The sequence below is a fragment of the Phalacrocorax carbo genome, chromosome 3, assembly GCF_963921805.1.
Source record: "Phalacrocorax carbo chromosome 3, bPhaCar2.1, whole genome shotgun sequence".
Classification (NCBI taxonomy): Eukaryota; Metazoa; Chordata; class Aves; order Suliformes; family Phalacrocoracidae; genus Phalacrocorax; species Phalacrocorax carbo.
In genome coordinates this window covers 27,864,355-27,878,034 of record NC_087515.1, presented here as the reverse complement: position 1 = coordinate 27,878,034, position 13,680 = coordinate 27,864,355, and the positions used below count along the sequence as shown (strand labels likewise).

General features: G+C 43.4%; 1 protein-coding gene across 1 annotated transcript in view; it reads right to left on the bottom strand.

Moving 5' to 3' along the window:
* TGFB2 (transforming growth factor beta 2) overlaps positions 1-13,680 on the bottom strand; it is a 66,774-nt gene that overhangs the window by 15,749 nt on the left and 37,345 nt on the right. Inside the window, exon 2 of the mRNA XM_064446272.1 lies at positions 7,655-7,818. Coding sequence (XP_064302342.1) covers positions 7,655-7,818 — 164 coding nt within the window. The remainder of the gene's footprint in view (positions 1-7,654; positions 7,819-13,680) is intronic.

The window sequence follows — 13,680 nt, the reverse complement described above, 5'->3', positions numbered from 1 at the left end:
TTCAAAAATTCTCAGTGCAAATTTTCAAGCTCTTCCTGCAACCACTTCTGCAAGACAATAATTCAGACTCTGCCTTCAGTGCTAGAGTTAAAAGGCCTTTACAGCCCCCCTGCTTATCAATGGAAGTCTTTCCATTACTTGCAACGGTCTCCGGATCAGGCTCAAACCGAGGGCAGAATCTTCAGAGACTAGTATATGAGATGCAGAGTTCCTGCCAAAATACAAAGGTATAGAGTACTTGCCAAAGTTTTAAAAAAACCCCATAGCTCTCTGATCCATCTGCTCAGAACTTGCCAGACACGTTCTTCAGGCAAACTTGCAAATAAAAAGAACATATTGCACACATAACCTAACCCCTTTTATATCTGGATGGGCTACAGCTGCATAGGATTCTCTTACAGTGTTGGCTGCTACTTGCTTAAAGGTAAAAGAAGGTGAAGTGTGAGGGGGCTAAACAGATAAGTGGCTAAAGCAGGTCAAAAAGGGAGGGGAAGCCAAGCATGTCATGGAATCACTGCGACTGACTCACTGCATCGCCCTGTGGTGAGGGGATGAGCTCCAGGAAGAGAATGGATCCTGAGAAAGGATTTCCTCTCCATTTGTTCCCCAAGTAGGGCCTTCCTCCTGCTACTGAAGATACATGTGCAGTGTAAGTTGGGGATACATCCCTGAGGCCGTTCAGTCTGATTTATGCTTAAGCAGGCAGGAAGACTCTGCATTGTATAAAGCAATAAACAAGAACGGAGGGTCTGGGGTCCTTCTCCTAGAATATTCTGAAATATTGAGTGTAATTTCCTGCCGTTCAGGAGATTATAAGATAGCTCCAAAGAAAGATTTTATATAAAATGAAGCAAAACAAAAAAGTCCTGTAAACTTATCTAGCATTTAGCTTTAACTTGCCAGAGGCACACTATGTTTTATTAAAACACCAACAAAGAGGGGCCAAAGTCAACAAAAACAGAGTGGGTTCTCCTGTCTTCTAGCCGAATCCCCTAGATCCTGCAGGGTACTCCTGTGTTCATCTCCCCTTTACGCACAGGTCTCCCAAGCCCTTCCGTTTCCTCTGTCCTGTCCCTGACAGCCATATCTCATGTGTACATGTATTTTACTGCAACATTTTGGCATGCAACTTTCTTTGCTATCTTCTGCTTCTTCTAAGATGCTGTCTTCTTCCACAAGTCACTCCTCTTTCTCCCCTTCCTCTTGCCTGCATTGTTCTCCATAAGTCACAATTCTCCTTGTGGTTTTCTCTTCCCAACACCTATAGGCTTCCACCCAAACCACTTTGTCCTCCATTTTCTTCTATTATCTATTCTTCTTCATATAGGCTTCTCTCCAAAAAAGCTTCACATTGTTCCTACACCTCCCCAAAACAGCAATATTACCGTCCCCTCTCCAACAGGCTCCCTAGCACAAGGCCAGCAAGCCAACCTGATGTTCCTCAGCTTAGTAACTACCATGCTGCGGTGCTTGGTCAAAAATTGTTTGTGTCTCGGTGTAACATGGGCTTGGCTACTCCACCAGACTGCAGCCCAAAGAGCAGGAACCCAAACCTAGCAGCTGGTTTCTGACCCCGGGTCCTGCATTCCTATGCTCCCCATAATGTACACACAGTGCAAACGGCAATACATCTATCAGCTCACTGCCCCACGTTTCTACGCACAGCATTGTCAAGCTGGGAGTACACACTGGCTCGTGCCAGTAGGTAATGGGGATGCTATACACTTCAGTCATCTTCAGTGACTGCTCTGTTCCTGGCAAGAGGTGGCTGCATCTGAGATAAGCTCTCAAATCACAGTGAATATGATGCAGCAATAAATACTTCCCTTCACCCAGGCTCACAGATTATTTGCCAAAGGTACTCTATACATGCTCTCCAGCATATGAACTTTTTTTGTAGGGGATACAGTATTTTGAACAAAAAAAAAAAAAAATATGGATTCTAGAATGAGGAGAAAGCAGCAATTTGACTGAAATGTACTGCTAATTAACATCCTCTGGTCCTGAGCTGTTGCTGTGGGGGCTGGTGAAAGAGGAGGAGGTTGGGAGAGTAGAAAATTATTAGGTCCACGCTTTATACCAAGTTGGGCACTTCAAAGAGCACTGTACGTTTACCATTTAACATAACCTTGCAACCTTTCAGATCACAAGAGTCTGGTTTCAGGACAGCAATACATAAATTGTGAGATTCAAATATGCTACTTTAGGTGTGGGTCACAGTGACGGCAGTCAATTAAAATCAAATGCCCCAGGTGATATGTGTAATACAGACACCAGCGCCAGACAACCTGCGCCAGCTCACAGCCACAAATCCTGCTTCCTGGCATTTTCTTCCGTGGCATTAGGGACAGCACTTTTTGGCAAGAAAAGAGAGCAAGGCCCCTCTGCTCCTGATTATATGGAGATCAGTCTGGAGTAGCTCTGCTGCAGTCAGTGTAAATTGCCTCAGATTTGCACTGCAGAGATTTGGCCCAAATCTATAGTAGCTCACTCTAAACGTATTCCCTAACTGAAAAACAAGACAAAACACTGTCTGAATTGAAAGTATTTGAACGACTGACTGTGGTTTAAATTTAAATCTGACTCATAATGGGGTAATATGTTCCACAGCATCTTCTTCCTCATACCTCCAAGCACAGAGAAAGGCCCTTAAAGAAATGGGGATTACTACTGTCTGGAGGGCAGACAGTTCTTCCTAGACCCCAAGCAAGCTCCAGAGGAGCCCTCGGCATGAACTTGGATCTCTTCAATGCAGAAAGGCCAAAGGTCTGCTCCTGCTTGCTTCAAATTCTTCATTGCAATCTGACGTCCCCCCTGAGCTTCAACCTGGTGCTGTTCATTTGCTCCAGCCCTGCGTTCTGACACATCCTGTGGTACGTCCTGCCACAATCCGCAGCCTCCCAGGTACCCCCACCTACAGCAGCCTCGGATAACAACGACGATAAAAACCAGCTCTTCGGCTGCATTTTTCATGATGCTTTATGATGTGTTAACAAAACATGGCACTGCTTCCATAGGAAGTAATTATTACTGGTTATTGTTTGACCGTCTGTACGTAATAAAAATACCTTAAAAACAATAACACAACGCTCTGTGAATGATGACTTTTCACCCTGCGAGGGTTTCCATTCGTCCAGCTTTGTGGTGGTGACTATTTTTTTTTTGGAATGCTTATTCATAAAAGACAAGCTTTTTTTTGAAGGGTGCAGGGACTTTATTCATACATACAGAAGCACCTTAATAAAAGAAAGATGTGATGAAGTCTTCAAAGCAGGCAAGAAAACTGATGAACAAAGACATTCCCATAAAAACTGAGCTTTATCTGATCAAATTCCAATAAAGCCTGCATTTGGCATAAATCTTTAAAAACATAGCAAGGGCCACTGGAGGATGCTAAAACTTGTTTATTCAATATTATTCCTCCTCCCTCCCCCAAAAGTACTTTATCCTTTTAGTATTTTCTGAAGTCTCAGTACACGTTGAAAAGTGCATCAAGCGAAGGCAGCGCAGTGGAAGGATGGGAGGAGAAGCGTGGGAGAGCGCTCGTCACATCTGAGGTCCAGCCACTTCCTCCCTCCCTTCCTTCCTTCCTTCCCTCTGGCTTCCCACTCTCCAACGTGCTGATGATAAGCAGCACCACCAGCAGATTAACCCTCACTTTCAGGCAGAAGAAACAACAGAAAAGATAGTGCTTGTAAAGAATTTAATTCTCTGTGGCTTTACTTAACCTAAGCCAGGGACAGAAGCTTTTATACCAACTTTATAAAAGAAACTTAATTCCTACTTCTACGAGTTTTATTATTTTCCGTCCTAAGACTACTTAATATGTGCACTGCACTTCCCATCTGCACAGGAACACACAGATGTGGCTGACTAATCCTTAAATACCAAGAGAAGTATTCTGTGTGAAAACAGACATTAAAGAAATTGTTTCTGCTCTCGGGGATTACCACTCGCCCACTGGCTTCGCAGACGCATCCAGGGCACCTCCATGAGAATTAATCTCCAGGACCTACCGCCCAGAGAAACCCAGGGGGCAGCAAACCTGGCCAACAGATCCACATCCACTTGTTCTCAGCGCAAATATGATGGGGTGCTCTCTACTCCAACCCTGCCTCTGAGGTGGAAACAGGGTCCTACTGCTGCTGTGCCAGGTTCTGGGAGCAAGGGGCCACAGCCCTGGCTTGCCACACCAAGCAGCCCCAGACTGCCTTCCCGGAGTCAGTGCAAACAAGGGCTGCAGGAAAACACGAAGTCCTTTTCTGATGTGGTTTGGAAAAGGGAGCCAAGTATAGCCCAAGGAAAGCTTAGCCAAAAAGGTGCAGTCTTGCCCCCCCCCTTTTTTTTTTTTTTTCACTTAATTTTAAGGGGTAGATCTGTAAGGTCAGAGGACCACACAAAGAAAGAATCAGGAGGAGAAACAAAATATTTATGTTCTGCTTGCTTATTTTTTCCAATTACCCTGCACATCTGTCTCTAGCTGTTCCTAAAATAGTCCTTCAGAGTAACACTGTCCCTTCTGCACCAGTGGTATATATACTACTACTAAACTGCCACTGGACTAAATCAGAAAGCTCTTGGAGAGCAGTTAGGAGACTTCCATGTGTTCAAGGACAGCCACTTTCCCAGTGAACCACAACAAGAGAGCTCTGACTCTCCAGAAGACTTCTACCCCTCTTTTTCTGCTCGACTGAGAAAGATGAGGGGACACAGGAACAACAATTCACTGAAACTGCAGGTATGAGAGGAATTTCAAAAGCCCTCATCAAGAACATCTCAACAAAGCAAAACACTAGGCAACCCAAAACTTAGTGGGAGGAAAAAAAAAAGCCCCTAATAATTAAATGTTGCTTATGCAAGACAAAAAACCACATTGTTCCTTCTGGGCACAACAGCCCTGGCAAGCCCAGCACGTATCTCACAAGACAGGAAGCAGCGCTTATGCACGAAGGAGGGGCAGCAGCTGCACATGCCAGCTCCACCAGCAATCTCCTCTGTAAGGCTCATGCTCTGTGAGTGGTTTTCTTGCTGGAAGCAAAGATACCTGAGTAAGTCTTCAGCTCTTACAGAAGGCATTTGCCTCTCCCACTTCCACTGAAATGAGCATCTTCCTCATTCTCCCCTTTTACCTCCTATGTTTGTACCTTCCTCCACTGCTAGACACCCCTATCTGCACTATCAATCTATTATTACGCAGTCCTGAAGCTCCTCTAACATTACTGTGGCACCAGTGCCTCCTAGCCATCCTTCCTCACCTTCAGCTCCTTTGACTTTCTTCCTTCTAATCTCTAAAATTCATATACTAAGCTTTAGGATGCTTTTTATAGCACTGTCCTACAATGCATCACGGAATCATAGAACATTTCAAGTTGGAAGGGACCCATAACAATCATGGGTCCCTCCTCTTCAATTTCTCCCTGCTTTTGCTTTTCCTGTTAAACACTGTATGTTAACCTCACACACTGTGATGGAGATTAGATGCAGCCATATTTAGGGACTCTGATGCTCCTGCAGTAGAGCTACTGGCAAGGAACCCATGCAGTTCAGACTGGCCATCACAGAGCTAAGACAATACCTCCATACGAGGTTTTGGGGAGAGCTGCATACAACATTGCAAGAAATAAATGTGACTGTGGAGGGGGTGAAACAACCAGCAGAACAAGGCTACAGGAGCTTGTAAGAAGTAAAGCAGAGAGAAGAACTAACAGGCAGCTTTTATCATTTTAATAGGTGTTCTGCAAGGGAAATGCTCCAGAGACAGCTTGCCTTTCTACAGGCAAAGGAGCAAAGTAACATGCCTAAAATATGCCTGGCAGAAACACACACTCAGAGCTTGCTGCCTTTGGCTTGCTTGTTACTTGGTGGAGAAAAGACATAATCCTACAATAACCTGCACTCATTACTCACCTAACACTTCACTCAGTATACCCCACCCAGCCTAAAAAAGAAACTGCCTTACTCACCAGCTATCTATTTATCTAAAGGACCCAAGTACCTGTCCTGGATGCAGGTGTCAGTCATTTCCATGGGCACAGGCTTGCTGGAGTCAGGCTCTCTTAAATAAGGTCCAGCTGTTTCTCATCTCAGGGCAAAATCCCAGCCAATCAAAGGCCCTTTCTTCCCTACCTCTGCTGAACCATTTGTGTCCCACATTCCTCAAACATGGAAAGGCAATGAACCAAGCTCAGGCAACCGCAGCCGTATTCCTTTCAGGTGGCTGACCAACAGCTCTCAAAAGTAGAACAACAGAAAGCCCAGAGATGCCATCTTCTCCTTTTAGGATGTCTGAACAGTGAGGTCAAGCCAGAACATACAACTGTTTCAACAGGCTGGTGTGGCGGCACCACAAGGACTCGTACTGTAATTCTCTGACAGCTGTTTATAGACAACACCAGTGACTCTCATTAAAGACTCCTAGCTTTCTCTTTTAACAAGTGGCATGTTATTTACTCAACTTTTCTGCCAGCCTGTCCTTGGGAAGGAAGGCAGCCAGGTCATAGTCGTGAAGCCAAGTGCCCAGTGACCACCTGTGGACCTGAACCACATTCAACCGGGAATCACGCTTCTCCTATGTTTAAACAATGTCTGAACAGTCTAGTGCGCCTTTTCATGCTGTCGGTCTCTGAGGCTGGTTTATACTGTTACTTCAGCAAGCATATGAACCCAAATTCCTCCCTCCCTGCTCCAAGTCTGGCTTGCACTTGACCAGACCAGGCAGGAAAAGGTGAACATTGAAAGTGAGAGAGAAGACTAACTCAAATTTGCACCCACTGGATCTGGACCGGAGTCTACAGTGCTGCAAACCCAGGGCAGTGCTCAGGCATAGCTAATGAGGGCAGGAGGAACAGAGCCAAAGAGGGGCTCAATACACTTTTACAGGGTGGTATTCTATCTGGCAGGGTTTTCAGCAGAACAAATCCCAGGTTGCTGGAACAACTGTGAGTTTACTCAGTATAAAACTGCTGGGAGCTGAGCCCCTTTTGGTTGCTGTGTTTCCTGGCAAAGTGAACTATGCTTTACATGAAATATGCTCTAGACAATATTTGCACAGACACTAGACTCTATGTAAGTGACTTTAATGTCATTTAATCTTTTAAAACTTCAAAGCCATCAATCTTATCAACACTCAGGAATGACAGAATCATGGGTTCATTTTCCCCCTCACTCCTCAACCCCTGAATTGTCCACTCCCTTGCCACAACCCCTGGGTTACTATACAGAAGCCAGGACTGACACTGCTAAGCTTTGAAACTCAATTACTAGCAATGCCATTTCTGCAAGGAATGGTTGACAGGCTTCTCCTGAACACAGGCCAGAGAGAGGAATTTGGCTTCTATGTAAACTACAGTACAGGCCAGGTGTTGGGAGACAGAAGTCCTGGGGTTGACTTGTTTGATGTCTTGCTTTGTCAGTTACTGCTATACGCTGAAACTTTGGAGTCCTGAGGCAGAAGAGCTAGAAAAAGTTTACACATTTCACCTTTATATGATTTTGAATTAAGTCCTTTCTAGGAAAGGCACAGGAAATAAGAGGTTCCTTTGGAAAGATGGGACTCAACCGCTTCTCCCCGCAGTTTGTTCCACCTGCTAGACAGGTAGAGAGTGGGTTTGCTGCAGAAAGATGGGAACCTGATGCACGTGAGGAGCCACCATACCTGGTACAGCTCTATCCGCTGCTCTGAGACCCGTGCCTTCGAGTTCTGCAGGCGGAAGACCCTGAACTCAGCCTTCACCAAGTTGGAGGCATTCTTCTCCATCGCTGAGACATTAAATTTGACGATTCGGAAGTAAAGGCTGTAATAGCTCGGTGGGATGGCATCTGCAAGAAGGCAGTGTGATTTTATTATTTTTTTAAATGATAAAATACATTGTTCCTTCGAACAGTGTAATACAAGACAGCATCAGCAAGGGACATATATGTAGCATTATTCAGTTTCCAATGGCCGACTTAATATTATTAACAATTTAATAAAAAACCCCCAACACCAACCCCACATGTGTTTGATTATAGGAATACCATATTAATAAAAATTAAGAACTATTTCCAACTCTATTTCAGGTCATGCATTTAAATTTCCCCTCTTTCAACATACTGGTGGAAAATCCTGTAAGCTTATAAATTGTGAAAAAATCATAGCAGTTGGTATCTGGCAAATGCTGTCAGACTTGCACAGAGTTCACAGGCATCTGCTAAGATGACAAGTAACAGCAACTCATCTGATCTGTATGTTCTCTGAAACCCATTTCCCTCCAGAATATGGAGCATAAGTTAGCCAGCTTCAGGTTTTGTTTCATATTTAGTTATTGAAGTATTTTATTAGAACAAAGTGTTAATTCTGATTATAGTGACAAGGGCAAGAAGAAGAAGAAGAAAGGAAGGGGAAAGGCAAGTAGATAGTAAATATTATAAACAGAACTACATGGATTTTGACCACTTGGAAGCAGTAAAAGCCATACACGAAACCACCCCTCACTATATATCAACAGGGAAAGCAGAAGAAACAGAAAAATGGACTCAAGTCTTCAGTAAGAGTGTTAACAAACCAGCTTAGTTCCAAAACAGTCTCTTCCTCCTTCTCAGCTGTAAACCCTGACTGAGGCTAAATAACAAATCACTTCTGCACACGCCAGGTTACCCTAAAGGGTTCAGTGACCATCTGAGGCCTTTCCGCCCCATCCTGGCCGGCAGCACAAAGAGAAACCCCCGCGCGGTGCCCCAACCACCCTGCTCGCCCCGCTGCCTGGCAAGCTCCCCTCAGACTGCAGAGCCGCCCTCAGAGAGCAGTCAAAGTGACTCAAAGGCCCTGATAAAATCTCAGTTCGAACCCAGGGAAAGGTTTCCTCTTCTCTTACAGTGTGAAAACTGAAGCAGATTAAAGGAGGAAAAGAAAGAGGAAAATTGCATTGGGGGGGGCAGGGAAGGATTTTCAGGTGAGGAAGCAAAGCTCACAGGGCTTCCTGGGGCTACGCCAGCAGGAAGACTTCAGGTAATAATTACGAAACACGAAGTTTTCCCCCTAGTCACGTAGCTCAGGATTTGTCATGCAATAGCAAGAGATGACAGCGTCGACGATTTGGGAGGTGAGCAGTTCAGCGCCTGTGAAAGACCCAGGCCTTGCCCAAAATCCCAGCAATGCCTCCTGCTCCTCTGCCTCACGCGGATATGCAGGCCATTAATCCAGGCATCTGTCAATCAATCAAAGTACCTTCTTCTGGAAGATACCTAATTCTTAATAGATATAATACACACAAGTTATCATTTCTATGTAAAGAGATGGGAGAAGCCAAGTCCAGCACATTCACCTTTATTTCTAACTAGTAACGATTAAATGTAATTGGAATAAATCCTTAATCAGTAAGACATATTCATAACTTGAAGACCTTCTTCCAAATATTTAGTGTTTCTAGACTGGCTGCTATTACCAGAACTTCTGACCAACACAGCAGCTCCCGGCTGCATAAGGCAACACCACTAGCAGTTACACATTTAATAGCTGATTTATTGTAGCTCTTTGAATAGTGGGAAGTTCAAACTGACTACGGAATAAATACCAAGTACAAGTCAGTGACATGAAGAATAAAGCAAATTTATTCTCTCTTCACAAAATTCACAAACACGCTTCCTCTACATAATTGAACCAAAAATCTCTTTTTTAAATGATCAGGCATAAAAATGCCTAAAAATAATCCTAGCTATGAGAAAATCTTTCACAATAAAGAAATAATCTTGGCCTCAACTGTAGATGCATTTTAAGTGACAGATGACAAGTTCTCAAAATACTTTAAAAAATCCTCTGAAAGAGTAGCTCCCAAAGCAGACGCTCAGTATGGTCAAATGGGTAAGAGGTACAAATATGACCAGGAAGCCCCAAGCTTCCTTATGATCTTATTCAATTAAAGAAACAAACAAACAAAAAAAAGGTTCTTAAACTTTCACATCTGCAGCACTTGAAAATAAACCCCAAAGCATGATGATCAGTATTCTTGCCTACCAGGCTTGAGAGAAAACTGCTACAATCTTATAGTGAGAACTCAAAGAAAAATGGATGCAAATTACCCCCACACCAGAACTGCTCCTCTCTCCCATGAGCAACACATCAGGGCTGGTCTCTCTCAAAATACCAAATGAACATCTTCTGACAAAAGCTTAATTTTATGCAAAGATTACCTTAATTTCGATACATTTTGCAAATTGTTATAAAAGCTACTTGGTTCAGAGACTATATCCTCACTTAAGAAAGAAATAATCTCTTCAACTATAGGAAACTCCGAGACTACTACTTGTTCTTCAGCCAAACCTAATCCTACTAGGAATATAATTTGGCATAATAATATGTACAAGACTGATGCTTCCAGGATGAGTTGTAAGTTGTCCTTCCCTGTCATTTATTTGAGGCATCAACCTACCATTCCTTCGCTGTGGACAAGCCAAACTAGCAGCCAGCACTTGCCCTGGCACAGGCAAACCCTGCCCATCTTGGCTTTATTTCAGATTGAAAAGCCCTATTTAAAACTGTCAGTTTGATTTATGTTTAGCTTCTAACTTATTTCTAGAAATTTCTTGTGCTATATTTGTAGTCTTTCTTTTCAGATACTGTATATTACAGACCTGTGAGTATGTATCTGAACAGGTTCTCCTGAACCATCTCTGCATTTACATTTTTTCTCTCTGTCATATATGAAGTAGAGAAGGAATACTCTTGTGCGTGTTACTGTGTTTCCATATGTGCATTCGTATACACAGTGTATGAGTATTTACCTTCCACTGGAAGGCATGCGTGGACCACCCACCATGAATAAGAATGAAGTCTTGTCTTATGGAAATTTCATCTCTCTTGTAAGATAATTTTATACTGTGGGAAAACCCACGTAAGGAATTTCATTTCTTTATTCTAACATTCACGACAGTATCCACAGGAATTCAATTCAGAAAAAGGCATTATTCATGGACAGCTGAAAAAAAAAAGGATTTTTTACTACTGGGAACCCTTCCTCAGAAAAAGAATGGCTGACTGCAGAATTGGGGTTTACATGAAAATTAATCAACATAAAGATTGAGAATTGAGACTTGCCACTCTCTTTAAGGGAATGGAAAGAACCCTATGGAGCCTACAAGGTTTTGGATTAGCCTTTAAGTGATCTCAGATGCTGCAATTTATCTCTCTCTGTGACTCCACCTTAACCTGACAGTTGTATCAATTCAGACTCAGTTGGATACCTCTGGACTCCCCTCTGGTTTCGGCCCAATAACTCCAGTAGATGCAGGATGATTCTGACCAAGTTAGCCTGCAAACACAGTTACCCCACTGCAGACTAGACTCCTCAAATATTCTTTGAACCATAATCATTAATGAGTGGAATAAAATCAATATGTTTCCTGTAGCTAGGAAAACAGAGATTTCTTTTGTTTTGGAGAGAGGGAATAGTAAACGCAATGAAAGATTCCATTTTTATCATCTTCAAATTATTCATTAATTCAACCCTGAAAAAATTGAAGACTTCCAGCTGTAATAATCATAATCACAATCACCACAGTACAGTTGAGACAAGAGTTACAAAATGCAGTCAGAGAAGGTAAAAGGCAGCATCCCTCCTCCTCTCTTTAGCCCACTGAACACTGAGCATCACAAATTTTGCTTTTTTAATTGTTTTATTCTTTTGGGTTTTTGGGTTTTTTTTCTTGAAACTTCATCAGCTGCTTTACACAGGACAGTCCGAATTACCAGGTTAAAAAAATATCCTGGTATGTGAGTGTTTAAGTGCGTAAGGACACTGTGGTTTCAGTGCTTCTGACTGACTTTGTTTAATATCCAGCATCCTCTAAGCTCCTGTACCAGCAATGGGGACAGAAAGCAGCCCTGCTCTGACAGAGCCAAAAAGCACCAATGGGAGGGGTGCAGAAGACCTATCCCAAAATACTCAACAGTCTACAGTACTGCTCCTGGTTGCAGCATCGTCAACAGGACAGACTGCACACATCCTCTGACTGACCATCCGAAACAGCACATAGACCCCCAGGCCTTGCTCCCAGGAGGAGAGCAAGATGGGGTCAAGCTCCCTTAAACTGAAAGTGGGAATGGAAGGAGTTTGTTTCATGCTGCATTTCTGCAACTTTCCTCCCAAGTACTGCATGTACTGACATTTCAGGAGAAACAAAACACTCTGCTTGACACAGCTCTTCTGAGAGTTGAGCTTTCGCTCTGGCAAGGAGAAAGACCTAAATTCAATTGTGTCCAAACAGGCCTTTTTTTCCCCTCTAAATTTTCATTTCTGTTATTGAAACAAAAAAATCAATTATATGCACAGCCCAAGTTAGGAAATATAAACAACTTTTCTTTTCTTGTTGGAAGAGGCCAGACAGGCCGACTTCACACGTACACCCACACTGGAAAGGCTGAGAGCTTCAATCTAATCCTTCCATCAAGGGCTTGTAATAAATGCTCCAAAGATTTATTTTTATTCCCTTTTGTGTTTATTAAACTTTGGAGGGTTTCTTTTCCTTTTTCTTTTCTTTCTGGTGCTTTGCCCATTCTTTATTACGGCAGCTACAAAATGTGGAGTGCCCTTTTCTTCTCGCCCTCTTCCCCCTGCCCCCCCCATCTTTCTAACTGCAGTACATGAATGACCATGTAGTAGGCTTTGAAGCAGCACATGCAAATATTTATAAGAGGAGCTTGATTGTTATTAAATGCAGTTGTTATGCTTTCCACGCTCTGGCAAGCTTCCCTAACCCCTCTAACTATGAGGACCATTTAGGCTGTTTAGATTTCAGCTCACTGATAGCAAATCCTACATTTTTTTGTAACAAGCAGCAGCCACCCTGCCTAATATGACATCATTTTTCCCCTGTGTGAATTTTGCTCTCTGCTCAGCATACGGGTCCCTGCCACGAGCCGCGTCAGGCTGCCTTTAAGGACATCCAGACGTGGTAAGTAAAGCAGCATGCGCAAGATTGCTGGAAGGATGGGCAGCTCGTCAGCTGTAACAGCACATCTTTCCAGCAGGATCCTGTCCTTCCCGTCAGGCACACTCGGGTCACAAATCCTCTTCTCTTTTCCAGAGGGAGTCTCTCCAAGACATTAGAAACTTGTTTAATGCATCTGGGCTCCCAAAGCCCACAGATAATTACCCTGCTCACCCCTCCTGACCCTGACGTGACTGCAGAATCCTGCTGGAAACCACCTCTTCACAATGAAAGAGGATATATAAATACAGTGAACCAAAATATGGAGGCCTACAGGTTATATTTGGTAACTGGGATTGGTCCTCAGAAGTAAATCAATGGTACATCAGCTTTCCATTAGCTCTGAAACTATCCTGCTGTGACATTAAGTTATGAGCACTTCCATTAGCTAATCAGTGCTCCTGGACAGAAACGCATTGCTCTCTGCTCAGACGTCACTTCCAGCCTCTTGCAACAAGGCTTCAAATCAGATGGTACAAAAGCAGTATAACAGACTTGCTCCAATATTCCAGTTTTTACCTACAAAGCTGCCAGTGAGCAATTACCTTTTTCTGTCATCAACCATTTGCTACTGAAGAGGGACACTGCACTGAAAGTCAGAATAAAACTGCTGGGGACACAGTAGATAAGGCTTTCAGCTGAGGCCTAATGGCTCTGGAGCAGCTCTTCTTGCAGAAGTATGCGTGCACCTACAGCACAACGCAAGACACGATGTAT